Source organism: Crinia signifera, chromosome 9, assembly GCF_055691185.1.
Source record: "Crinia signifera chromosome 9, ASM5569118v1, whole genome shotgun sequence".
NCBI lineage: Eukaryota > Metazoa > Chordata > Amphibia > Anura > Myobatrachidae > Crinia > Crinia signifera.
Genome location: NC_139225.1, coordinates 62504986 through 62532942, shown reverse-complemented (window position 1 = coordinate 62532942; position 27957 = coordinate 62504986). Strand labels below are relative to the sequence as shown.

The 27957-nt window shown below is 44.3% G+C and overlaps 1 protein-coding gene and 1 long non-coding RNA gene across 2 annotated transcripts in view; one reads left to right on the top strand and one right to left on the bottom strand.

Annotated features, from left to right (window-relative positions):
- The first annotated feature begins 574 nt into the window (after positions 1-574).
- On the top strand, positions 575-1505 carry LOC146036599 (uncharacterized). Its single transcript, XR_014460876.1, has 2 exons — positions 575-836; positions 1252-1505. It is a non-coding gene; the product is annotated as an uncharacterized LOC146036599 (long non-coding RNA).
- An 11311-nt stretch (positions 1506-12816) lies between these two features.
- The window catches only part of LOC146036598 (G-protein coupled receptor 83-like), an 89138-nt gene continuing 73997 nt past the window's right edge, over positions 12817-27957 (bottom strand). The window contains exon 5 of the mRNA XM_083160543.1: positions 12817-14476. Coding sequence (XP_083016669.1) covers positions 13882-14476 — 595 coding nt within the window. The 3' untranslated portion in view covers positions 12817-13881. The remainder of the gene's footprint in view (positions 14477-27957) is intronic.

Below are 27957 nucleotides of genomic sequence, written 5' to 3'. Positions count from 1 at the left end.
ACGTCGCTTTAAAGGCATAGTCCTGGTGATCTTTATTCATATATAAAAAGACTGACGGGTGCGATATTGATTGGACATACATTATATATATTCCCCCCTCAACCCCCCCCCCCCCCCCTTCAAACAAAACTAGAAATATAAGCCCTGCTGTGATCATCACCACTAGTTGCATAGTGGTCTGATCCAATATATGCATCTTGTATTTATTATTTGATTGGTCTTTAACAGCACGTTTGAATAATAAAGCTGATTACAACACAACCCTCTCTGTCATCCATTAGCTGACCATTCTGTGTGCTCTACCCCTATTATGTGTGACTGCATGTAACAACACAGGTGTGGATTACACCTGTGTTGTTACATCCAGTCACACATAATAGGGGTAGAGCACACACAGAATTCCCACTAGTGTCTGGGCTCTGCTGACCGAGCTGAAAATCAGCAGCAGGGGAGAGGGCTCTGCTGCCTGTGCTATCATCTAGGAGCAGAGGAGAGGGTCCGGGGGCTCTGCTGACCGTACTGTCATTAGCAGAGGAGAGGGGGGAGGGTCCGGGCTCTGCTGCCCGTACTGTCTTAGCAGAGGAGAGGAGGGGGGGTCCGGGCTTTTCTGCCTGTGCTTTCATCTGCTGCCCGTGCTGTCTTCTAGCAGCAGCGCATGCTGAGCTCAGTGAGCTGTCATCTAGCAGCAGCCAGCAGAGAAGACTCTCACTGCCGCGCCGCCCTCTGCACTCTTCTCTCCCGTGGTGCCTGACTGCCTGTCACTTTCTGTGACATAAGTTCCGGCTGCTGCTGCTTCTACACTGGGGGCAGGAGGAGGTCCACAGCGCCGGAAGGAGGTACACGGAGATATATCGGATCTGAAACATCGTGGGTGCTATAAAGCACCCATGATGGGTCAGATTCCGATATATCTGATGTTCAGCAGGTCCGACGCCCTGATCCGATCTGATGCGCACGGGAACGCGCATCAGATCAGATCAGATGTCAAACACATGCGATTTTCGGCCGATTTCATCCGATTTATCGGCCCAAAGGGCCGAAATCGGATGAAATCGGCTGAAAATCGCATAGTGTATGGGGGCCTTAACATTGACATTAATAATAAGTGAGATGGCTAGGTCAGATTACATTAATTTCCGTTGCAATGTAGCAGCAGGAGATGAATGTAGTGTGAGATATTGTTGATGTGACATGGGTGTGTGTACTGTATGTATAATGGCCTGTTTTTTGTTCATTTACCTGCTTCCACAGATTCTGCTCCAACGGGCCTTCTTTTCTTTGATGCGTGAGCACTTCGGGACGGACAATCTGTGAAAGGAAAGATGGGCAGCCATTATGTACCTTGCAATGGATAAGCATTTATGCCAAAAATGCATTGAAATGACATTACTGGACAATACTTCCTTTGGTTAAGGACTACATTATTTAGTCCCCACATTATTTGACATATGTTTTTCACCTGAATTTTTTGTTAGATTATTATTAAACTATTTGACACATTACAACTGGTGGATAATCTGTGGTATGTAGGCATGGCAGCTAAACCACCAGTACACCAATGTTTTTTGGGCCACATACATGTTAAGCTGCTAGAAATAATGTTAAAGTGTTGATCAATATCAGCAGTTGTGGAACTACAAGGCCCAGCATTATGACCAATTTGAAAGTAGGAGCAGGCAATTTTTTGTGCCTGACCTTGCTGGGCTATGTAGTTCCACAGCAGCACTTTACTTAGCATAACAATACAAGTGAACATTACAGTTTGAAAACATTGCCATGTATGTTTAAGATTGCATGTGGTCACACTTACCAGCTCTGGATGGCGTCGGCGGCCTATCGGTATCCGCGACGTGCATGCCAGGCAGGACCTCAGGGGGTATGATTCTTTTGAGCTTGACCTCATAGGACGTGTAGCAGACAGTGGTGGGGCTTCCTCCAACTCCATGGCCATTTTACTTTTGAGCTGTCTCTTGATATCGTTGAACCTCTTCTTAACATTTCTGACCAGGCGCTTGTGCTGACTTACAGCGTTCACCGCCTGGGTGATGTCCTTCCACATAGCCCTTTTCCACTGTGCAGTGGTCTTGTGGTGACTTTTCCCCAGTAACCGGTCAAACACGGGTATGATAGCCCGAACAAGCGCAGCATTTTCCTCGTATCAGAGTCTGACCTTTCGGCCACTTTTTGTGTGGCCAGCTTCTACCTCCTCCTCCTCCTCATTTTCTACTCCAGCCATGTACCCCTCCTCCTCTATGCCAGTGTCTTCCTCCTCCTCACCTCCATCTTCCTCCACCTCTGACATGTGGCCCTCATGCAGCTGCTCTGGGGTATGGAATAGGTCCTGGGTATAGGATGTGGATGCCAGCGGATCCTCCACCTCCTCCTGCTGGGGCTGGTCCGCCAGGTCCTGATCTGGGGCTGGCCTTGCTGTGGCCATACTGCCTGCCACATTGCTGCCACTCCCTGTAATGGAGGATGACCTCAGCAGTCCTCTGCTGCCTCTCCCACTTGGCTGGCTGCTGCCACTGCTCCCTCTGCCACTTCTCCCTCTGCCACTGCTCCCTCTGCCACTGCTCCCTCTGCCACTGCTCCCTATGCCACTCCTCACTCTACCACCAACACCTCTTCCTCTGCTCACTGCCACTGCTCCTCTACATGCTCCTTACTTCCTATCAAAGAGTGAAATGGCGCCAGTGCCCCTTTATATAGGGGGTGTGATGCATAATGGAGGGGACAGAGGTGGGCCAATAGGTTAGGGGGTTCTTAGTCATGCGGAGACAGTCTTTTAAATCGCACTCCGGTTGGTCCAAAACTCGCACATGACCGGCGGAAGAAATCACACTTTTTTGTGTCATAAAATCGCACCACTTCGCCGCAAATTGCACTACATCGCACTTTTCAGCCTCCAAATCGCATCCCATTAAATATGCAAATTATTACCAAAAAATGCGAATTAGAAAAGTGCGAAGAGCGGCGATGTGGTGCGAGATAAAAAAATGTGCATTTATCTCATCCCATAGAATGTCACCCCAAATCTCTTTCTCTCTCACACATGCACAAACACAGAGGCAATCACAAGGTAGCATACTAGCTTTCGAAGCATTTGCGGCAAGCAGGCTTACTAGTGTGTGCGTATATATGTATACAGTATATATAGAAAATACTTTGTGAACTTTCCAAACTTCCTGAGGCGCAACCAGTCCAGATGTTTCTTTGGCCATCAATGTTTTGTTCAGTCTTTCTGTTGATTTATCCAATGGTTCTCAGGAAATAAATCAAACAAACAAAAAAAAAAACACCAATTAGATATAAGCTCAATGAAGGATAATTTGAATTCTGCCGTTTGAAGTAAAGTAAGAGGGCATAGATGGGCTCACCCTACTCACAGCGTGAATTGGCACTGTATGTGCACGTAGCAGGTACTTGTCCTGCTAGTGAATTCTCTACGGCCTCCTTCTTGACTCCCAGTGTTGTATATATCATAAAAAATGAACAATAATGTGTGACTCTGTTTACTTATAATGTGAGATCCTAAGGTATATTATGGGAAAGGAATCCTGTAGGCGCACCTCACTCACTTGTAACAAGGGAGAGGCACACATATAAAGGTTTCTTTTCCTTATTAGTGTATCCAATACATATATATAGGCGTGATGAAAAATAGTAGCGGATTCTTTGCCTTTTTTGTGTCCTTTTCAAGTGTTTGTAGTGATCAGGATTTCTCCATCCAAAGTGTATATAAATTAAGCATAAAAAAAAAAGAAAACGCTATAGGAGTAGAAAGACTTACTCAACCGTAAGTCTGGGTATGCTATTACAATCATTTTTCAGATCATCGCACTATTACGGGGTATAAAAACTTCAATCTTGTCTTACCCGGTGAAGGATATATGTTCACAGATTCATGAGCACTTAAAGATACCTTTACGCACATGTAAAAGGCACCACCCAGTGTGAGTCCCAGTACGGATGTACATTTAGATCACCATATTTTTTTGGTAAAAAATTCACTGCTTTATGGGTCTGAGACAGATGTATAAGGAGTTGTGATGAGACTACACATTGCTTGTTTTTTTTTTTTTCTGCTTAATTTATATACACTTTGGATGGAGAAATCCTGATCACTACAAACACTTGAAAAGGACACAAAAAAGGCAAAGAATCCGCTACGGGCTTAGACACCTTCATACTAACCGTGAGTGGGGTACGCCTACTATTTTTCATCACGCCTATATCTGTATTAGATACACTAATAAGGAAAAGAAACCTTTATATGTGTGCCTCTCCCTTGCTACAAGTGAGTGAGGTGCGCCTACAGGATTCCTTTCCCATAATATACCTTAGGATCTCACATTATAAGTAAACAGTCACACATTATTGTTCACTTTTTATTTTTTATGGTATATACAACACTGGGAGTCAAGAAGGAGTCCGTAGAGAATTCACTAACAGGACAAGAACCTGCTATGTGCACATACAGTGCCATTCACGCTGTGAGTAGGGTACGCCCATCAATGCCCTCTTACTTCACTTCAAACAGCAGAATTCGAATTATCCTTCATTGAGCTTATATCTAATTGGTGTTTTTTTTTGTTTGTTTGAATTATTTCCTGAGAACCATCGGATAAATCAACAGAAAGACTGAACAAAACATTGACGGCCAGAGAAACATCTGGACTGGTTGCGCCTCAGGAAGTTTGGAAAGTTCACTCTTGTATTTTCTTTGTTACTGTTTTGGTTATTTGGTGATAACTAGGGACAAGTACGAACCAGAGGCAGCATTGCGCCAGGGAAGGGTCATATCCTATATCTATTTTTGTACATCTGTATATATATAATATATTTAATAATATAACACTTTTTAACACTGATTAGTTGCTTTTACATATGTTACACCCTATATCATATGATAATCTAGGCCAGATTAAGGTTTGGATAGACCTGGAGCACTTAAGACAAGGACCTTGGAGAGGGGGGTTTATATTACATTGTGCATAACTCCCTAAATGACCCATTCCAGAAAGGAAAAATAGGGTAATTCAACTTTGTTCAGACGGGGCTGAATTCGGCCCTGCTCTGATGGAGGGGGTCTGCATATATGCATGCACATTTATACACATGTGCAAACCCCAGGAACGACCAGCTTTGGCGATTTTCACAGTCGCCGAACAGTTTGCTCCAGAGGGGTTGGGCGGGGAAGACACCGGGTCGAAACAGGAGAATGCCCAGCATGTTATGGGATTCCCCTGGGAACGCAGGAGGGGTGATACCTGCTGGGGACAGTTGGCTGATGTTACATGGCCACCCCAGTTTTGCCCATCTCTGATGGCGGGCTGGTGGCGGGGGGCATTTGTCGGTCAGCGCAACTAGTCAACAAGATATACTGTTACACAAGCTCTTGTTTGCAGTAAGATACTTTGTTATTCTTGTCTCAAGAGTGTAATAAGAAAGGTACACTTAAAGGGCCAGATGTATCAAGCTTCAAGAAGTGATAAAGTGGAGAGTAATAAACAACCAGCCAATCAGCTCCTACCTGTCATTTTTCACGCCTAGCCTGTAACATGACAGGTAGGAGCTGATTGGCTGGTTGTTTATCACTCTCCACTTTATCACTTTTTGAATCTTGATACATCTGGTCCACTGAGTGTCTGTAAAGTTTGCAATTACTGACTGCAAAGTTCCACTTAGCTTTACCCCCTTTTAACTGGTTTCAGCATTTCCATCCAGACGTCTGCCATTGTTCTCTATTTCTAGTGATCTGCTGTGCATACTATATTTCTAGTCTGCAGGACCTATGGTCATTAGCTGGGCACACAATCAACATCAGATCAGATGCCCAACTGATTGCTCTGTCTGACAATCGACAAGTGTGTACCCTCTGATGATCAACCCACCTGGTCCTTGTTGCCTTTCTGGTATCCTGGTTTTCAAATATGAGAGACCTGACCACTGATAAGTCAACTAATTCTGTGCTGTTCAGGCTGCTGAGTCCAGAGCAGGTGATCAAGCATCAGTAACAGCAACTCAGCATGTCATCAGCATGATGGCGGTGCTGGATGCAGTGGGATCCCACCCAGCACCATTTACCACTGCAGCAAGAAGCAGTGTGCATGGAGGCATTGGGCATAACAGTGGTGGTGACAGCATTGAGGGGGTGGTGAATGATATAGTAGTGGAACAAGTCAGATGGCCTGGAAAGCTTACTGGCAGAGATTGGCAGCGAGCAGCATTTATATTTTTAAAACTGGTGCCACTGTGCCTTTTTTGTTTAAAACAAGAAGGCCACAGTGATCCAATCATGGCTCACCATGTCAATAGCCAGTTTGAGGAAGTAAGAGTCAGTCTAATGGTGGAGGAGCGATGAAGAGGTCATGAAGAAAGAAGGTGCTGGGTAAGTGGATGGGTGGTGTCCGTGCAAAAATGCATAAAGGCCAACTCGTAAAAGGTGAAAGTGCTTGTAAATAAACTAATATTTAGTGTTATGGCTTCTTTTTGTATTTCTTTTGCATGCGAACTAAAGGTGAAAGTGGACCTTTTATGTCTGGGCATGCTCGCACTAGTAGTTCTTATGTCCTGGCATGAGACCTGTAGGCCACCTGTAAGAACAATATTATTAAAATATTAACTTTCACTGAATGCTATCAAACCAGCATCCACTGAGCTGGTGAGCCCTTGAGCTCAAGCCTTGGATACCCTGGAGAGGGGGACCTTTTTATTGGGTGAGTTTAGCTGATTAGCCAAAGGTAATAATGCTACCACACAGGAAGCATTATTCTATGTTCTATGAAGTCTGTGGCATTGTATCCCTGCTAGTGGAACCTGGTAGTGGTTCTAAAAAATATGGGGAACTCCTACTCAATTTGTTCCCCATATTTTTAGAACAAGAGCTTGCTGATGATTCATGAAATACTATATGTGGACCTTCTCTACATCTTGTTCTCCATTATTTGAACATGGCAGGTTATACCTTCAGGGGAACCCCATATTTTGGGTGGGGGATATTACAATCCTGTCCAAATCTCTAATGAAGTCATTCACTTTTAATCTACCCCTCTTTGCTATTATAATTCATAAATTAATTAATAAATCCCCTTCCTCCACAGCCAAACGTATTTTGTTCAGCAGATTATTTCAGATTTGAGGTTTGCTGAAAAAACACACAAGTGTGTACAGATGTGTGTCCCTATAATGTTGCTACAGGTGGTAGTATTACAGAGTATTACAACCTTCCACTTCACCTGAAGCTAACCCGGTCCCCAGCTCAGCACCCAAATACATTACCAGTTCCAGTCTGGTCCAGAGACATCAACAGTTCCAGTCCATTCCAGAGACATCACCAATTCCAGCTGCCTTCTACTGGTTCCATTCAGTCATCAATCTCTGCTGCATTGCCTCAGTTCTAGACTTCCCTCCTATAACTGCACTATTAAAGCATTTGCCCTTACAGCTTAATTTACAACCCAGTGGACTATGATTGCTTTGTGTTATGTACTGTTTTCCTTATTACAGTTTTATGCTTAAAATTTCTAAAATCTAAAAAAAATATATAATTTTCTTGATTATAAAGTATCATTAATTAGTTCTTACATACCAAATTTTACCCATTTGTTTCACACCTGTTTGCTAGGCTGCATATACTTGCAGCCTAGCAAACAGTTTAGTGCCTCTTGCCGCCCCATTGAACTGTCCGCCCCCCGCTGCCTACACCACCTGCATCTCCTCTCTAGCATGCGAGGGGATATGCAGGAGAACTCATTCCCTTTCCCACCCCAAACAGGCAACGCCACACCTGCGTTCCCAGGGAAACGCCCAGCATTTTCACGGGTATGCCCATAAAACCCTGTGCGTTCTGATGCAACCCAATGCCCGCCCCTCTCTCCCCTGTCCATGCAAATGCCTTAGCGAGTGTTATATTTACCAAAGGAATTTGCACAGGGGGTCTTCACATGCGCATATTCACGAATGCGCAGACCCCCTAACAGTATAAAGATAATACAACATTGTATAAAATATACTTGCATTAAACTCTGAAGGTAAAATCCTGAAAATAGGAGCATCTGGAGTTGTATCGCTTTCCGGGGGTGGTTGTGTATGTGAAGGGTGGACAGATCCAGGTGGGATATATTGAGGGTGGGTTTGTGGTGCATGGCTATATTGAGGAGGGTTATAGTGAGGTAGGGTGTGTTGAGGTTGGGTATGGTCATAGTAGGAGGAAGGCCCATAGTGTGGATAGTGTTGAGGGATGTTTGTAGTTGGTTGCTGAGGTGGTATTATGTGTGGATGTTCCATGTTTGGGAAGAATCTTTGGTACTTGTGTACTATGACGGCTCCCACGTTGGGCATCGTACAGGGAAAAATTGCATCGCATCGCATGCGATCTGATGCGATGCAATGTCATTTTTCACAGAAATTATGGACATGAGTTGAAATCATGTAAAATGCACCCCAAATGTCATTTTTCACACTGTACCACCCCCACTATCTACGCCAACCCGAAGTGTGGAGAGCCCAGCGAGCCCGTGAGGGGCGGCGGTACACGTCCTACGACCTTTTCATAACCCCACTATCCACGTCGGCGTGGAGTTGAGAATAGAAAGTGTGGCGAGCGCAGCGAGCCACCGAACCCGAAGCGTGGCCTGCGCAGCGAGCCCCGCAAGGGGACACGGATACCGGTGAAGCCCGCGAGGGGACACGGATACCTGTGAAGGTATCCGCGTGCGCTCGCCACGCTTCGGGCTCGCCACACATTCTATTCTCAACTCCACGCCGACGTGGATAGTGGGGGTATGAAAAGGTCGTGGACGCGTACCGCCGCCCCTCGCAGGCTCGCTGCGCTCGCCATGCTTCGGGTTGGCGTTGATAGTGGGGGTGGTACAGTGTGAAAAATGACATTTGGGGTGCATTTTACATGATTTCAACTCATGTCCATAATTTCTGTGAAAAATGACATCGCATCGCATCAGATCGCATGCGATTTTATAAAAAATGCATAAAAACACGGGAAAATCGCATCGCATGCCACTACATATGGCATGCGATGGCATGCGATGGGAGCCGTGAAAGTACACAAGTACCGAATCTTTCTAATAATGACTTCAGAAATACCTGCATTTCCCTCTGGCGTGTCATGTGGAATTCCTGCATTTCCCTCTGACGTGCCATGTTGAATTCCTACATTTCCCTCTGACGTGCCATGTTGAATTCCTGCATTTCCCTCTGACGTGCCATGTTGAATTCCTGCATTTGCCTCTGACGTGCCATGTTGAATTCCTGCATTTCCCTCTGATGTGCCATGTTGAAATCCTGCATTTCCCTCTGATGTGCCATGTTGAATTCCTGCATTTCCCTCTGACGTGTCATGTGGAATTCCTGCATTTCCCTCTGACGTGCCATGTTGAATTCCTACATTTCCCTCTGACGTGCCATGTTGAATTCCTGCATTTCCCTCTGACGTGCCATGTTGAATTCCTGCATTTGCCTCTGACGTGCCATGTTGAATTCCTGCATTTTCCTCTGACGTGCCATGTTGAATTCCTGCATTTCCCTCTGAGGTGCCATGTTGAATTCCTGCATTTCCCTCTGACGTGCCATGTTGAATTCCTGCAATTCCCTCTGACGTGCCATGTTGAATTCCTACATTTCCCTCTGACCTGCCATGCTGAATTCCTGCATTTCCCTCTGACGTGCCATGTGGAATTCCTGCATTTCCCTCTGACGTGCCATGCTGAATTCCTGCATTTCCCTCTGACCTGCCATGTTGAATTCCTGCATTTCCCTCTGACATGCCATGTTGAATTCCTGCATTTCCCTCTGACGTGCCATGTTGAATTCCTGCATTTCCCTCTGACGTGCCATGTTGAATTCCTGCATTTCCCTCTGATGTGCCATGTTGAATTCCTGCATTTCCCTCTGACCTGCCATGCTGAATTCCTGCATTTCCCTCTGACATGCCATGTTGAATTCCTGCATTTCCCTCTGACGTGCCATGCTGAATTCATGCATTTTCCTCTGACATGCCATGCTGAATTCCTGCATTTCCCTCTGATGTGCCATACTGAATTCCTGCATTTCCCTCTGATGTGCCATACTGAATTCCTGCATTTCCCTATGGCATGTCATTTGGAATTCCTGCATTTCCCTCTGGTGTGTTATTTATCATTTCTGCATTTCCCTCAGGCATTCCCTTGTATCCATATTAATTTGGGACATTAAGGTATTGTTATTGTCTTGCTGTGCCTGCAAATAGCGCTCTAGACGGGCATCCTCTCGAGCTGCCATGGCAGCGTCCATCTGCTCATGTTTCTCAGCCAGTACAGTTGTCATAATTCTAGCAGGTTGTTCTGTTTTATTGGGACTGCGTCTACTTGTGGACACATTGTAGACTGCAGCAAAAATAAATACAAATAATGCTGTACTTTTCAAGAATACAATAAAAAAGCAGAAGTGGTTGCAAACGTGTTTGTGGCCTCCTCCCACTGAGTACATTTATCATATAGTAAAAGTTAATATTTAATGTAGTTATGTTTATAATTGATCTTAGTTTGCGTTAGTAGTTAGTTTACACTAGTAGTTTATGTTAATAATGTCTTTTGAATTGTTGTACTTACTGTTCCCACGTAAGGGTGTCATTTCTGCAATCAGGCACATCTGACTGGTCCCAGCCTGGGTGTCTTCGGCTGTTACATTGGGTATGTTTGCGATGCCTTCTTTATCAGTTGGCTCAGGGACTATGGTTGGATCAGGCACTACGGTTTGCATCCGTTGCGTATCCTCATTAAGTAGGAGCGGTGACGATGGTGGGGACTGGGATAGTGGCAGTGGATTTATAACGCACAAGGATTCAGCAACAAAGGCCTGGCTTGTTTCTGCTGCTACCTGCCTTGTTTCAACCGCTGCTATGCTGGAGGATAAGCTCACCGGTGTGGTAAGTACTGTGTGGCCAAATATGGTTGAACACTGCTCGTACTGCCACTCTATAGCTCCAGCTCTGAGTGGGCAGCTCCACTCCTATTTCTGTTATGGATGTGGACCTTATGAAAGTTCAGTTTAAGGGCCTTCAACTTATTAATAATGTGTTGTGTGGTACGCTGGAACGCAGAGGCTGTAAGCATCTTTGCAATGTTCTTGTATATGACTGCTTCCTTCACTGTCCCTGTCATTTGTCTGGATATTTCTTCATCCCCTCTGATCCTGAGCAGTTCCTTTACCTCCTCATCACTCAAATTAGCCATGACAAAATGCACTCTTCCACTGTACTGCACTGTTATTACATTGTTTATGCATGTGACATCAGGCAGGGAGACAGCCTATCACCTCCATTTGAAGAGTCATGTGTTGTAAATACTGGGTCTGAGCCTTTCACACTGCACAATGAAACGGCTCAGAACCATGTAGGATCCTCCTTTTTACTTGTTTTCAAATACAGGTATTCTGTAACTGGTAAATTCACACTGCAGCTAGAACCGGTTTGAAACACTTAAAAAATGTAAATATACCGTGTTATAGCTGCGGTGAGAACGGGGTATATGTTGCACCAGTGCTACATTCAATATAAAAAAAAAAACATAACTTTCAACAATTTACATAATTTCAAGTAGTAGCAATAGTGAATTAAATTAAATGATAAGGCCTGGAATACAGTACATGAAGTTGTGTATAATGTATGTATGTTAAAATATTTGTTATAGCACAACAGTAATAATACTTGCTGTAATCATACCTCCCAACAATCTTGTTTTTCGCAGGACCGTCCCACGTCCCTCCCGGGGTAGGCAGTATCCCGCGGCAGGGGGGGGGGGAGGAAGTTGGGAGTCCCCCCCCCAGCCTGAAGGAATAGACGCTGTGCGCATGTGCACAGCGTCTATTCAGGGCCGGTGCTACCACTAGGCAGCTTTAGGCAGCTTCTTCAGCCCAACAATTCAATATAATGGGTCCTGGCAGGGGAGACACTTGTGCAGCAGGTTGTAGCCACCCCCACCACGGTGCCCATCACCTGGACCAGGTGGCGCCTGCTTCACTGCTCCCGGGGCCGGCCTGTCAGCATCAGCAGCTGCTTTAGGCTGAGGGTGACCAGGCGCAGCAAATGTTTGGCCCGGAGGATATCGGCGGCCAGGGGAGTCCTCCTGCCTTCTACTGCTGTGGGGAGGACCTGACCGAGGAAGGGGATGAAGCAGAGGAGGAGGCCAGGGACGGGAGATCAACGGCGACCTGCCACAACCCACCCTCAAGCTACCCAATGGCATAGCGATTCCGGCCTGCTCCTGTCACCTGTAGTGCAGCTCCGCTGTACGCTCCCATAGGCCGGAGCCCCCGGACACCTCTCCCGGCCGTCACTCCCTCGGACAGCTTGTCCAGCACCGATTCCTCCCCGGCCAGCATCCTGGATTTTACCCACTGCCGTTACACATTTGAGGTGGGGGGGGGGGGGGGGGCAGTAGGGGGGGGGGGGGGCTCTGAAGAGGTGCACAGAATTTTGCCTAGGGTGCCACAAACCCTTGCACCGGCCCTGCGTCTATTCAGCAATACAGAGGGTGAAAAGGGGGCGTTGCCAAGGTCCACATCATACGAGTATGACACTCCCCTTATTTCCATAAACCACACCTCTTTGGCACGGTCGCATGGGTCCCACTTCCTTCAAGAAGTTGGGAGGTATCGCTGTAACTGTACTTAATGACCAGATTTTTTATTTTATATCACTTTTCAGTCAGATCATGGATGCTTCTTTTTTAGATGTTTATTATCAAAATCAGATTCCACTCAAACGGCGAAAACTAAAACTGTGAACCTTGACCACAGGAATTTAAAAAAGGGAGTGATTCAGGTTGGCTCGCAAAGCACATTTGGTTTGCTAATGGACAAAACTACAAGTGTGGCAAATGCAACATAAAAGAGAGGTAGATTTGGGTGAGTTATTTTTTTTCTGTGCAGGGTAAACACTGGCTACTTTATTTTTACACTGCACTATATGTATCAGTGTGAAGTACAAACCCCACACAAATCTGACTCTCTGCAAATGTTACATCAGCAGTGCACATTGGCCCTTATTCTGGTTGGTGCGGTAATGTCCGCGTGCGTTCGGCCCGCCGATGTTTTGTGGCTGCGCATGTGCAGAGGCGTCTCTGCGCATGTGTGAACAGAACGCACGTCCAAATTCCGCATGAAATGTGTAAACTACGAACAGGGGGTGGAGAGGGGCGTGAAGGGCTATTTGGGCTCATTACCATATGTTTACACCCCGCATTTCATGGGCGTTCCCATGCAAACGCTGGGCGTACGTATGGTAATGCAGTCGTGATGCACGTGTAGGGGGCGGACATATGACATTGCCGGATGTCAGCTGCCCGCCCAGATCCCTGCTTTTGCATGGAGAAATGCCCGTGTGGTCTGAGGTTGCGGGAGCTGCCTGGCCACTCGGTCCACTCGGTTCTGCGACCATCGAATGATGGGGGAGGTTCCCTGAGATGGAGGAGGTGTATTCATGAGAAATACACGTGCGGTCCGTTCGGACAGCTTGTTACCGCGTTCGGATGGAGTTGGCGATCGGTATGGAAGGCGGGGTTTCAGACGCACGGTCCTGGCCGCATATTCAGATTCGGCCGTACCGATCAGAATAAGGGACACAGTTTTGTCCATTAGCAAACCAAATGTGCTTTGCAAACCGATGTGAATCACCCCAAAGTCACCATGAGTCTTGTATTTTGTATTTAGGAGACAAAAATCCTTTGTCAAAAACTCAAATATAAATACTAATATTTCTGTTTCCAATATAAGGTTCTGATTGCAGATGATAAATGCCAGTTATACATGGAGACAGAATGGCAATGGGAACATCATTTTGCACATTTATTTTTTTCTATAAGAATGCTCAGCTGCAGTATGGACTTACAGGTCAGTGTTAACAGTCTGAACATTGGTTGTGGACCTAATGCTTTGAGAGGATGGACCTTGCTTGTAGCTGGCCTGCTCTACCCAGGCTTCTCGAAAGGGAATAATAACAGGTGGAAGAGCATTGTCATGATGATGTGGAACCTGCTTGCACATGTTTAGAAGAGATTTTAGCTCCAGACGAAAGCTATCATTTAGCCAGCAGTATATAAATGGGTTATAGCAGGTGCTGCTCATTGCAAACCAGTGCAATGCAAAGTAGAGGGCATTTTTAGTCTTGATGCCCAAGCTGGATATAAGAACCACATAACAATTTAATGGAAACCAACAAACTGCAAACACAACTACAACCAAGACCAACATCTTTATACTTTTCTTCTTGTTTTTGCGATGTGTAATGTACTGCTCCGTGGTGATGTCACCAATGGCATTTCTCATCCACAACTTCTTGGCCAGGCGGCTGTATGTGATTGTGATGATAAGAAGAGGCAACAAGTAGAGAAGCAGGAAAGTAGATAGATCCAGGTATTTCCAGAACAGGTCTGCAGGCTCTGGAAAATCTGGAATGCACAAGCTTCTTATTGTGGTTTCTCTAGGAATAAAAAATAAATAGTAGTTTTAAAAATAAAATATATAATACAGGTTGAGTATCCCATATCCGTACATCTTTTATCCAAAATATTCAGAAAATTTCGGGGTTTTTTTTTTCACCCCCCTGCACCTTTTTTATACTTACCTCATCCCCCAGTGTCCACAGTAGCCATCAGAATCCTCTTCAGGGGCATCCCCTGCCCAAGGCACGAGTACGCCGGTGATGTCATTGGGGCACCCGTGCAAAGTGTCTTTGGGACCGGGGATGCAGCTGAAGAGGATTCCGATGGCAGCCGTGGATGCCAGGGGACATTGTAGACCATCGGGGGCACCGCCAGGAGACCAAGTAAGCATATAAAAAAAAATCCGAAATCCCTATCAATTCCTTATCCAAAATGCTCATGGCCCCGAGCATGTTGGATAAGGGATACTCAACTTGTATTGTGTAATTATGTACTGCTCACTTTTGCACTACATGGGACTACAGTATGGTCATTTGAGATATATTTTAGTACACAAACATTACAACTAACTTAAGCAATTCAGAAGCCATTGCTATGGAACTTCATGAAAACCTATTGGAAATCGGCATGAAAAAAATATTTAAAATGTTTTTGAGAGTCTACACATCAAAAAATTCACCTCTTTTTTGTTTATATTGAATGTAAGATGAATGTTGAGTGTATTGGAGTTAAGGAACTCGCAGAAGTTATTAAGGAGATCCATATCGCCACGCCATATGAACAAATCATCATCGATGTAGCGCCACCATTGGACCAGGTTTGCCGCCCAGCCATGTCCTTGCCATACCATTTGATCTTCCCACCTGGCCATGAAGATATTGGCATAGCTGGGGGCAAACCTGGTCCCCATGGCGGTCCCCACATCTTGCACATAAAAGCTTCCATCAAAGTTAAAATAATTATTTCCGAGTATATATTCAATACCCTCTACAATAAAAGATTGTAACTTGTTTTCCATGTTGGTCTTTTCCAGAGTTTGTTTGATAGCAGATATCCCATCACAGTGCTTTATAATTGTGTATAGGGATGTTACATCTGCGGTCACTAAACATAAATTCTCATCCCACATTACCTCTTTTAATTTATTAAGTACATCCTTTGTGTCTTTTAAGTGTGACCTATTTTCTGTCACTAAAGGTTGTAGGTGGTGGTCGATGAATGCAGATGGATTTGCAGAAATGCTATTCGTACCAGCAATAATTGGTCTGCCAGGGGGGTTTATAGTGCTTTTGTGAACTTTCGGCAATAGGTATAGTACCGGTATTGAAAATTCACTATTAACCAGAAAGTCTGAAGTCTCCTTGTTGATGGTTCCATTTGCAACATATTTTTCAATAAGAGTTTTTAAGCTTGTGAAAATTTTGTTGGATGGATCAGAACGAAGTTTATGATATGTTTGTCCATCATTGAGTTGTCTTAGGACTTCATTTACATACATACTTTTGTTTAAAATAACAATCCCCCCCCCTTGTCAGCTGGTTTTATTATTATTTCGGTATTTTTCTGCAATCTTGATAAAATATTACACACATGTTCCACCTCACTAATGGAGTTAATAATATCAGAAAGGAAACATGAGATGGAAAGTCTAGATATGGAAATTCAAAAATTAAAACCACTCCTAGACCCCTTTAAAGACCAAAAGGAATTTAAAGATCTAGAGGAAAAGGACAAGAAACCAAATAAAAAGCAATGAAAAGACGCTGATGGCCAAAAAACAAAATACATTTTTGAGGGACCTTAAAATAAGGGAACAAGGTACAGAAGAAGCAGAATCTGGGAGCCCTGGTCCAGGGCCACCAGATATAGCTCACAAACCTAGACCCGTACAGAAAACTTATAGAACTCCAAAGAAAATGTATTCTAAAAAACAGCATTATAACCCTCAAACCGAAAACAAACCTTTATATAGTCAGGTTGCGAAACACAACCAAGACAAAATTATAACGCCTCAACATTCTCAAACAAATAGGAGAAATGAGAATTGGAATTATCCAAAAATCACCTTTAGAAATTGGGATAGCCGTAAACATGATAATGTATACCCAGAACGACAAAGACCCACATTCAGGGGAAGACAAAATGATTGGACAGAAAATCTAGTCACAAATAACAGATTTGATGCTCTAGATAATCCACCAGACACTCCCCATTCCTCCTCTTTTTTAGAGCGTCCCTGCCCACCATGGCGGAGACCATAGATCTAAACCAACCATCAAAAACGACACGCGGAAAAAGAGGTGGACAACGCAAAAGAATGCGTAACAAAAAACCAACACCTAAATTTGCAGAAACCATGATCGAACCAGAAACTCTAACAAAAAATTTTAATCTGAGCGATCACGTGCTATCAAAGGAAGAAGAATCCGTATTGCAAAAGGGCATGAAGTTTGCCCCCAGCAATCAACTCAACTTCTTTGACTTATATATTGATATAAATAAATTCGTACGCAAATTAACCTTGAAAAAGTTCTTTGCGAACAAAGATCCATCAGAGAATTCTGATACATATACACCTAATCTTTTTAAAAAACCCTCTACATTTAATCCTCAGCATGTAAAGGGATGCTTCATAGAAGCCTTCCATAAAATCATTAATGAAGAAATTAACCAACTTAAAAATAATCTCCCTTCCCATAAACATAATTTGACCAAAAATGAGAGGGAAGCGTTGGAAGGATTGCAGAAAAATACCGAAATAATAATAAAACCAGCTGACAGGGGGGGGGGGGGGGGATTGTTATTTTAAACAAAAGTATGTATGTAAATGAAGTCCTAAGACAACTCAATGATGGACAAACATATCATAAACTTCGTTCTGATCCATCCAACAAAATTTTCACAAGCTTAAAAACTCTTATTGAAAAATATGTTGCAAATGGAACCATCAACAAGGAGACTTCAGACTTTCTGGTTAATAGTGAATTTTCAATACCAGTACTATACCTATTGCCAAAAGTTCACAAAAGCACTACAAACCCCCCTGGCAGACCAATTATTGCTGGTACGAATAGCATTTCTGCAAATCCATCTGCATTCATCGACCACCACCTACAACCTTTAGTGACAGAAAATAGGTCACACTTAAAAGACACAAAGGATGTACTTAATAAATTAAAAGAGGTAATGTGGGATGAGAATTTATGTTTAGTGACCGCAGATGTAACATCCCTATACACAATTATAAAGCACTGTAATGGGATATCTGCTATCAAACAAACTCTGGAAAAGACCAACATGGAAAACGAGTTACAATCTTTTATTGTAGAGGGTATTGAATATATACTCGGAAATAATTATTTTAACTTTGATGGAAGCTTTTATGTGCAAGATGTGGGGACCGCCATGGGGACCAGGTTTGCCCCCAGCTATGCCAATATCTTCATGGCCAGGTGGGAAGATCAAATGGTATGGCAAGGACATGGCTGGGCGGCAAACCTGGTCCAATGGTGGCGCTACATCGATGATGTTTTGTTCATATGGCGTGGCGATATGGATCTCCTTAATAACTTCTGCGAGTTCCTTAACTCCAATACACTCAACATTCATCTTACATTCAATATAAACAAAAAAGAGGTGAATTTTTTGGATCTAAGGATCTATGGTACTTGTTTCCTATCTGGGCGCCCAGGTTTTCTACGTACGGCACCGTAATGAAATCGGATCGCATCGCATCGTACACATACACGATATTGAACGATGCGATGCGATGCGATGCGATCCGATTCGATTTCCCATAGGAAACAATGTGAAATGGCTCAATTTAGCCAAATTCTCATAGGAACAATAGTAAATGGGCCAAAAACACCCCATAACATTGAAATGTCCCCCCAAAAGTAGTTTACGCCACCCCGCCATCAACGTGAACCCGAAGCGTGGCGAGCGCAGCGAGCCCGCGAGGGGCGGCGGTACGCGTCCTCCGACCTTTTCATGCCCTACTATCCACGTCGGCGTGGAGTGAGAATAGAATAGTGTGGCGAGCGCAGCGAGCCACCGAGCCCGAAGCGTGGCGAGCGCAGCGAGCCCCGCGAGGGGACGCGGATACCTTCACAGTTATACGCGTCCCCTCGCGGGCGACGCGGACACCTGGGAAGCCCGCGAAGGGACGCGTTTACCTGTGAAGGTATCCGCGTCCCCTCGCGGGGCTCGCTGCGCTCGCCACGCTTCGGGCTCGGTGGCTCGCTGCGCTCGCCACACTATTCTATTCTCACTCCACGCCGACGTGGATAGTAGGGCATGAAAAGGTCGGAGGACGCGTACCGCGGCCCCTCGCGGGCTCGCTGCGCTCGCCACGCTTCGGGTTCACGTTGATGGCGGGGTGGCGTCAACTACTTTTGGGGGGACATTTCAATGTTCAGGGGTGTTTTTGGCCCATTTACTATTGTTCCTATGATAATTTGGCTAAATTGAGCCATTTAACATTGTTTCCTATGGGAAATCGAATCGGATCGCATCGCATCGCATCTCATCGTTCAATATCGTGTATGTGTACGATGCGATGCGATCCGATTTCTCTACGGAGAATAGCATGGTGCGCAATTAACTTAGTGGGCGCCCAGATAGGAAACAAGTACCGGATCTATATAGACAACAACAAACTAGAAACCGCGAATTATACCAAACCATCTGATTCAAATACCTATATAGATCCCAGTAGCAACCATCTAAATAGTTGGCTTACTAACGTCCCTAAGGGACAATATATCAGATTAAAAAGGAATTGTTCTAAGACCAATGATTTCGATGGAAGTGCAGAAGTGATGACCACTAAATTCCTGAGAAAAGGATATAAACCAGCCCTACTCAATAAAGCTCTAGAGGAAACAAAAAACGTTAAACGGGAGACACTTCTAGAAACTAAACTTCAACTCTCCAGCACAAATGCTGATAAACATCAATTAGCATTTAACACTCAATACACTGGATACCACAAATCAGTGGAAACGATCTTTAAAAGGAATTGGGATCTACTCCTAAAAGACCCAGTCTTGACTAATATATTACCAGAGAGGCCCAAATTTATATACAGAAGGGCCCCTAACCTTAGAGACCAATTGGTCTCTAGTGCCTACATAGAGAAACCAGTAGGTGGCTTTATCCGTAACAAGGGCTTTTATCGTTGCGGTGACTGCTCCATGTGCAAGGTATGCCCCGCCCCTTGCAACAAATATGCAGAAGTCAAATTGAACGACCGGGTTTTTAAATATAAACAGTTTGTCACATGTAAATCGACATATGTTATTTATGCAATTAGGTGTTCATGTGATAAACTATATGTAGGCAAGACTACCAGAAGCCTAAAAACCCGCCTCTCAGAGCATGTAAGAAACATCAAAAAAGGATTCCCGGACCACCCATTTTCATTACATTTTAGAGATAAACATGAAAGCTCTTGTAAACACCTGACTGGTTTTTGGGCACTAGAGTGGGTCAAAACAGATTGGCGTCATAAAAATAGAGATATCCAGTTGGCAAAAAAAGAGATGCGCTAGATTTATGACCTAAACTCACTGGCACCCAATGGTCTTAATCATGAATTTGAACTTAAATGGTTTTTATCTTAGATTTTACGGGGCTACAGCCTTTTAAATTTTTTTATACCTTTTATATTGCATGTCAAATAAAACAATTTTAATTGTTTTTAAATGTTTATGATATATCCTGTAAGGAGCTATACATACTGGGTGATAGCAATTTTTTTTAATATTCGAATGCACTTTAGATCATTTTTTTATTATTTAGCTAAATGCACTTTACTATTTTGCTACGTTCACTAATGCACTTTACTAATGTGTTATGTTTACATAAAATATAGGTTTAACATAAAGCCCCATCTCACCTATATTCTGAATAAAGGATATAGAGTCTGCGTTTCTTATATCTAAGAAACGACAGGACTGAAGGCGTGACCTATACCCAGCAACATCGCTATGTAAACGTGTTTGCGTTCCAGTATAAAGGAAGGAACGAAGTTTGCGTTCCACATAGAAACCACACGTTAGTTCCGGAGTCATAGAACGGAACGTGCGGTTCATACAGGTGACGTACGTTACTTCCGTGCGTCTCATAGACCGGAAGTTAACAGACGGCGGTACCCGTTCTAATATATTGGGACCACTAAAGGGACCATAAATCAATTTGTTGGATTCCCTATAGTAGCGTGGTGCTTATCAGCCTAAGAGGCAATGCCCAATCTTTGTAGAAATACTTCATTTACACATAAAATCCAAACCGGAAGTGCGTCACTAAGCCACTCACCCAGTATAGTATAAAACCAGGCACAGTGTCAGTCACTCTGTAGCCTTGAAAAAGACAGCTGAGTCTGTCGAAACGCGTTGGCAAGCAGAGTGACTGAGCCCCAATATTCTTTATGTGATGTCCTTATTGTTATAAGGTCATTTTTCAGGTATTTTATTTTTATTCTTTTCACTTGTGTTAAAATTGGCTTTTTAGCAATTAAAGCACTATCCTACATTAAGACGGTCTTCATCCTCTGTTTGCATGCACTGCTTGAGACTAGAGCCAGCTTATGAGAGCTTACAGAGGAGATCGTCTTTTTAAAAGATACCCAGATAGGAGTATGACCGTGTTATGCACCGTAAGTACGGTACGCATATATACTACTGGCAGATCCTCACAATTTTGGTGATCCTGTAAAAAAAGAAACCTTTATGCACACGTGATTACATGTTTCTTAGTAAGTCTGGTACGCAATATTGGTTCCCGCTATCCTCCATATAGCCGATTCCCATTACAAACCATTTACTCACGGTTCTTTTTTCATTTAATCTGCACGATACCCACAACGAGGGACACTTTGACAGGGACACGCTTCAATCACAGATCCCGTCATAAAGAAACCCAGATAGGAGTACACATACCACTCCAATTGTGAGTAAAAAGTACGCATCCCTATCACCTGTCTTGTGGACTGATATAGTTACGGTTCTGAACAAGAATCCACTGACATTTTGTCCTATATATTCTTTTTCCCCCATTCAATCCATCATCATCGGAGTCAAGCGCCTTTAATATGATATCTCTGCTACATTACACAGCATCATCCCGAAATCACATAGCAGGCCGATAATTGACATCACACAGGAGGGCTACATACTGACATCTGAGCTACTTACACAGCAGGGCTACACACTGACATCCCAGCTACGTTACACAGCACTGCTTAACACTAACAACGTTATACATGGCCCCACCCCCACATTACACCCAGCACATTGTACACAATCCCATAGTACCAGTGGCGTAAGTTCATCCAAGTTTATCCAGGGTGTGATACTTGCAAAAATGATGTTAGAAGGGGGAGTCAGCCACATTAGCAATATCAACTGCTTTCAATTTACTGATTTAAACTTGATGGGGAAGAGAGGTGCCCCCTTGGGAGCAGGAGCCCGGAGGCAGATGACTCCTTTGCCTCCCAGAGTTCTGCCTCTGCATAGTACAATATACACTACACCATATGTTATTACACTCAGTACAGACACTACTGTATATTACACACTGCCCCTACTCCCCCAGGACATACACCACTAAATTGCATTACATATACCCCCCCCCCTCATTCCCCTTATATTGCAGCCATGCACACACTATGCAGCTCCCACCACCCTCCCTCTCCAAACGCACACATTACATACAGGCAGCCCCCAGTGCACACACAGCACTAACCTGGCTGTGTTACTCCTGACTGGGGGTGCAGGATCCCGGCAGTGTGGAGGGGGAGGCAGATCACTGCAGGCTGAGAAGGAAGGAAGGAAGGAAAGGAAGAGCTGGCAGCAGGCCTGATGCATGGAACTCACTGTGGTGGGCGGGGCCAGCTGGAGTAAAGCAGAGGCCTAGCTGCCGGCTCTCCTGCTCCTCCCAATACACTACAGTGCAGACTGACTGCTTCCTGTCAGCGCGTACACACAGCCGCAGCTCGGCCTCCGCTACCCACAACTCGCGGTGGCCGGCTGTGATGTGCTCCCTGCACGTTCCGCCCCCCACCAATTCCGGATGTGCACATGCGCAGTCCATATTTTAATGGACAGGACCCAGAAACCGTGAGAACTGTCGGGCTTTGCGGGGCAGCGGGAGGCTCTTCTGAAAGTCGGGAGCCTCCCGCTAAATGCGGGAGGGTAGGCAAGTATGGATGGAGGTTAATCTACATCGTACAGGTGTGTCCTCATACATCTAGCCTCAATACTCCACGCAGCAGGAGACACCCGGGGGTAAATTTACTAAGATGGGAGTTCAATTTCAGATGGTATGATGGCAACCAATTAGTGTCTATCTATTATCTACTAAAAGGTGCTAAAAAATAAGAAGTAGATTCTGATTGGTTGCCCATAGCAACATTTCATCTGAAATAGAATTAACAGAATAGAATTAACATCTTAATAAATCCCCCCCCCCCCCCCCCCCCCGGCGTGAGTGAGCTGCACGGTCACTGTGTTTTTGTTGAAGATGTGTCTTCGTCGCAATGCAATGTGACACCAGGAGACAGTGCTGATTAATTTGATATGCAATACTTGTATGCTTCAGTTTGTACATGAAGTGAAATGGAACTTGGTAGGGAAAAAGCCACAGCCACTGTACTGTAGCACTTTGTATACAGATTCAGAAGCCGAGTCTCACTCAGATACAGTAAGTGGTGCATATAAAATTAATCAGCAAAGTCTTCTGGTTTGTCCTAGTCACATTGTGACACATTTTTGTAATTAAAAAAAATTCACACTAGATGGTAGAAGAGTCTTATGGGACCTGGCTTGATGAGACGAGCTTGGCATGATTGTAACAATGATGTATAAGGACACAACTGTAGACAACTTAAAAACTGTAGTTCTTAGGTTTATTAACAAGGCAGAAAAGGTTTTCAGGATGGCACAGGGTAAATATAACAGGTACATGGCCCTGTATATAGGGGGAGGGGCCCTAAACTGCACACCCTGGACATATGAGGTGCTACCTGCTGAGACCAGTAGTGCAGCAAGCAGGAGGAGGAGTTTGCAGGTGCACCTTTTAATATCATTGCTATATTGCATTTCTGAGAACCACGTCCAGGTTACCTCAATAGGACAAGTCCCTAACACTACTATGAGACAGGTCCAGGGCACGGAACCCCCAGGCCAGCCCAGCCCAGCAGAACCACCCCATGGCATCACATTGGTGTGAAATTAAAGTGATAGTAAAGGGATAAGGGAAATTATATGTGATAAGACTTACATAAGTAAGAGGTAATAATAAATGTGAAGGGTGCTACATATATACTAAACAAACTAAAGGGGTGATGGAAAATGTACGATATGATGCCATGGAACAGCGCAGCAACAGCAGCCCAAAGAGCCCCGCGCTCTTTGGGCGGCAATTTAGCAATGATATTAAAAGGTCTAGTATTTATATTTAGTGTGCACCTGCAAACTCTTCCTCCTGCTTGCTGCCCTGTATACGATGTATGCACCAGATACAAGTGATACACAGTATCAAATGCATATGTTACTGCTGTGAGAAGGAGAGTCACAATCATACAAATATAATGATGTCCATGTGGTGAATGCTGAGCAGTCTCACATACAGATGGAGCGTGCATCATCCTTGGCCGGCGCTCGCCAGATCCCTTGCACTGGCGAGTGCCGGCGATAGAGACTGGGATGTGCGTGCGTCTCACACCCACATGCGTCCCAGTATCACAGCGGCTGGGCAGCGTCTCCCTGCCCGTCTCCGCTTCATCTATCTCCAGCCCCTGCAAAGATGGAACTCGCTCCATCTATAGATCGTGCAGATGGACAAGATTGTCTGTTCTCTTATGCTGCTTTCACATTGCATAAATGTTTGAGACCCGGTATTGTGAAACGGTATTTAAAATTGTATATTACCGTTTTAAACCCCTTTCACACTGCACATAAATACCGGTTCTCAAGCAGGTTTGCAGTGTGAAAGCAGGACAGACAGTAGCTATAAGACAGCGTAGTGCATATGTAATGAGCCGCTAATTACATATGTGCATATGTAATTAGCGCAGTGCATATGAATGAGCCGCTCATTACATATGCATGTATGTAATAAGAGACTCATTACATATGCACTGCGCTCATAACATATGTGCATATGTAATGAGCGGCTCAATACATATGCATTGCACTCTCATAGCTACTGCCTGAGTCCTATATACCATTTAAGAGACTTTCCCACTGGCAAAAATATGGCTCTTAAACAGGTAGGACTCTGCTTTTTACCCGTTTAACAAATACCGGTATTTGTTAACGGGTAAAGCAACCTGGAGCTTTCCCACTGCAGCTCTACCCATTTAAAAAGGCTAAAAAAATGTCAATTTACCAGAGCTGCAGAGGGAAAGGGGTATAAATTGGCTAACCCGGTATGCATGCTGTACAGGGAGTGTACTAGAGATAATCTAACCCCTGCTATCATTGTAAAGGCTGCGGGGGAAAGGTACTGTACTGAGACAATGAAACAAATAGGTTTTCTGTTGCAAAGTAAACACCACACTGCATACTGTATGTATTGCATTAAAGTAATGTTAACAATGCATTAGAGCTGCTGTGTATAATGGACATATGTAGACGCAGCTTATATTTTTTATTTATTATATAGTGACCTTTAATTTCAGATGCATAAATAGCTGCTGTAGAGTGGAGAGTTACATTCATAAGGATATACTCTAATAATATCAGTGTGGTGATTGCCGGGCAGTCTCGCAAGGATCATGCAGATGGACAGGGTTATCTGGTATATCAATTGGTTTACCCGGTGTGTGTGTGTTATACAAGGGGAATACTAAAGACAATCTGACCCCTGCTAGCCTTGTCAGGGCTGTGGGAAGAGAGGTACTGAGACGATAAATCAAATAGAAATAAACAGTTGTTCTCCTAACATAATCCATCAGTGGGGAGAAGAGTAACAATTTAAGTGACTTTGGTGCAGATTTACTAAACCCCCCTTAGCGCTTCTCAAATAACAGGTCCCGCTTCTCCTGCATAACATTATTGACTAATGTACAGATGGAGCCCCTGCCATCCTTGGCCGGGGCTCACCAGACCCTCCCCACTGTAGAGCGCCGGCAGCAGGGGCTTCACTGAACTGGGACGTGCATGCGTCTCACATGCACACGCATCCCAGTCTCTCGGCGGGGATGCTGCGTGTCACTGCCCGTCTCCGCTTCAGGGAGACGGGCAGGGTTAGGGGGCACTTGGGGCGTCGAGGACAGGAGGATGGCTCCGTTTCCCAGGGGTTGCGTGAACGTCTCTGTATTAACCCCATTAAGCCGATAAGGAGAGCCATTATGCCCAGTGTTAACGGCTCTCCTTATCGGCTCCCCTGGTGTCCTGTGCATGCGCAATGTGGTTTCCTCCCCCCCGGCCGGCTGTCTGGAAGCAGGGCTAGCATTGTCTCCACAGTGGGGGATAGATAGAAAATGTAAGGCCTGGGTGGCTGATAATACATCGCCCCGGCTGCTAATCACTGGGGGGATTACAGGGGAAAGCCCCGCCAAGTGTATCTTGGCAGGCTGCCACTAGTAATGCATTGGGAAAAACGTAAACCCCCCCCCCCCCCCAGTTAACCAGCATTAAGTGCATTTCTGCACTTAATGCTGGTTCATACATCTGCCCCAATATCACAAATAACAAAGTAATCAGTATTTGCGCTACTATGCCTGCAGACTGCTAGCCGGCACATGCTTCGCAGAGAGCTTTGTCAGGGCCAACCCGACAGAAGTTTAAATACTGTTGGAGGATGTCATTGTCCTCTATGTGTACTCCATCCCTCCCTTCTTCTATGTCCTGCATTCTTTTTCCATATAAGCGAGAAAAAAAAACCTTTGGTTGACGCCAGGTTAATAGAAACCCCAACATTCTAACACCATGTCTGGCTGTCATAATGGAGAAGAAGAGATGCTTATCCCATGATAGAGATGTATAGTATTTTCTCTCTCATGGCTTAACACGGTGAAGGGTCCATTCATGTACTAAATGAATTAAATACATTGGAATCCTTACATATGATCCGTCCTGACCACACATACTCTAAGTGAGGCAAAGAAGAGGACATAATAACCCTCTATTATTAGGGATTTATTTTTTGTTATAGATAGTTAAGTGCAGGTGGAAATTACATTATTTAGGTTGCTGTTTCGTTTCGCCTTCATGGAACCTGGGAGCTAAAACCATCCCCAGTGCATACAGAACGGGTCATATTAATGGTTGGCTGGGCCCCTAGGCTGTTAGGTATTTTGGGCACCCTCAGCCACATCAATCTTTTTATCCCACTACAGCTGCCATTTGGGAAGCAGAGCTTATGCTATCATTTACACTTTCAGTATTCCCACGGACACTGCTCCCCAAGAGAAAATAAAGTCTGCCGACCTCTTTTTCCACAGTGCAAGCATTAATTTATCTTTTGAAATAGCGCTTGCATGCTCTTGTTCAGCTGAATATCTATGTTCAATTTAGAGAACCAAAACTGAGACCAGAGAGCATGCAATATGCAATACAAACACCGGCAAGAAGGTATGGTCTAGGAGTAACTTACACAAAGTCCCTCCAATCACAGGCTACACCATGTAATAAATGAGGATAGGAGACAGGTATCCCACTGTAGCCAAGCTTAGTGAACCCATTTACACACCTTATTACAGCAAGAAATACAGGTCCTTGATTTCACTTCAAAAGAATGGACTCAGGCATAATATCCAAAAAGTACATACAATGGGGACATTTTGGTAGCAGCATAACAAGGATTATTATAGGCCAATTCCACATAAGGCATATGTTCTTCCCAATCATTCTGGCACTTGGATATAACATTGCAGAAACTGCTCCAACTAATTTTTCACCCATTCTCTCTGACCAAAGATTGGGGATGGTAACCTAAAGAGAGACTCAGTTTCATACTTAGAGCAGAACAGAATGATCTCCAGAAATGGGCAACACATCCCTTTATTGGAAACAATGTCTTGGGGTAGTAATGATGCTGAACCATTTTACTAAAGTGGTGGACCACCACCCAAATGGTAATGGAAGAGTTTGAAACTGGAAGGTCAACAACTAAATACAAGGAGGTACTATATGAGGCAGTAATAATTCAGAAGGAGGAGATTTGTTTCTAGTGCAAACCTCACATGCTTGAATAAAATCTTGCACAGCTTGATGAATACGGCACAAAACGGTCCAAGACAAAAGTTCAGAGGTCTTGGATATCCATGGATGTCAAGCAGTAGTACAGGAATTAAATTATCACAAGACCACTTTTCTGAATTTTTCAGATACAGTCATCCAAGAGGAGTCTGAGGAGGAGATTGAGTTTGCTTTGTCTGAATCTAAGAAGACAAACTTTGAGTAAGCTCAGCAACAATACAAGTTGAAGGAATAATGAGTATCTTGTGAGTAGCAAAGTCTCAGACTGGTAAACAAAAATACGGGACAATGCATCAGATTTAAAAAAAAAA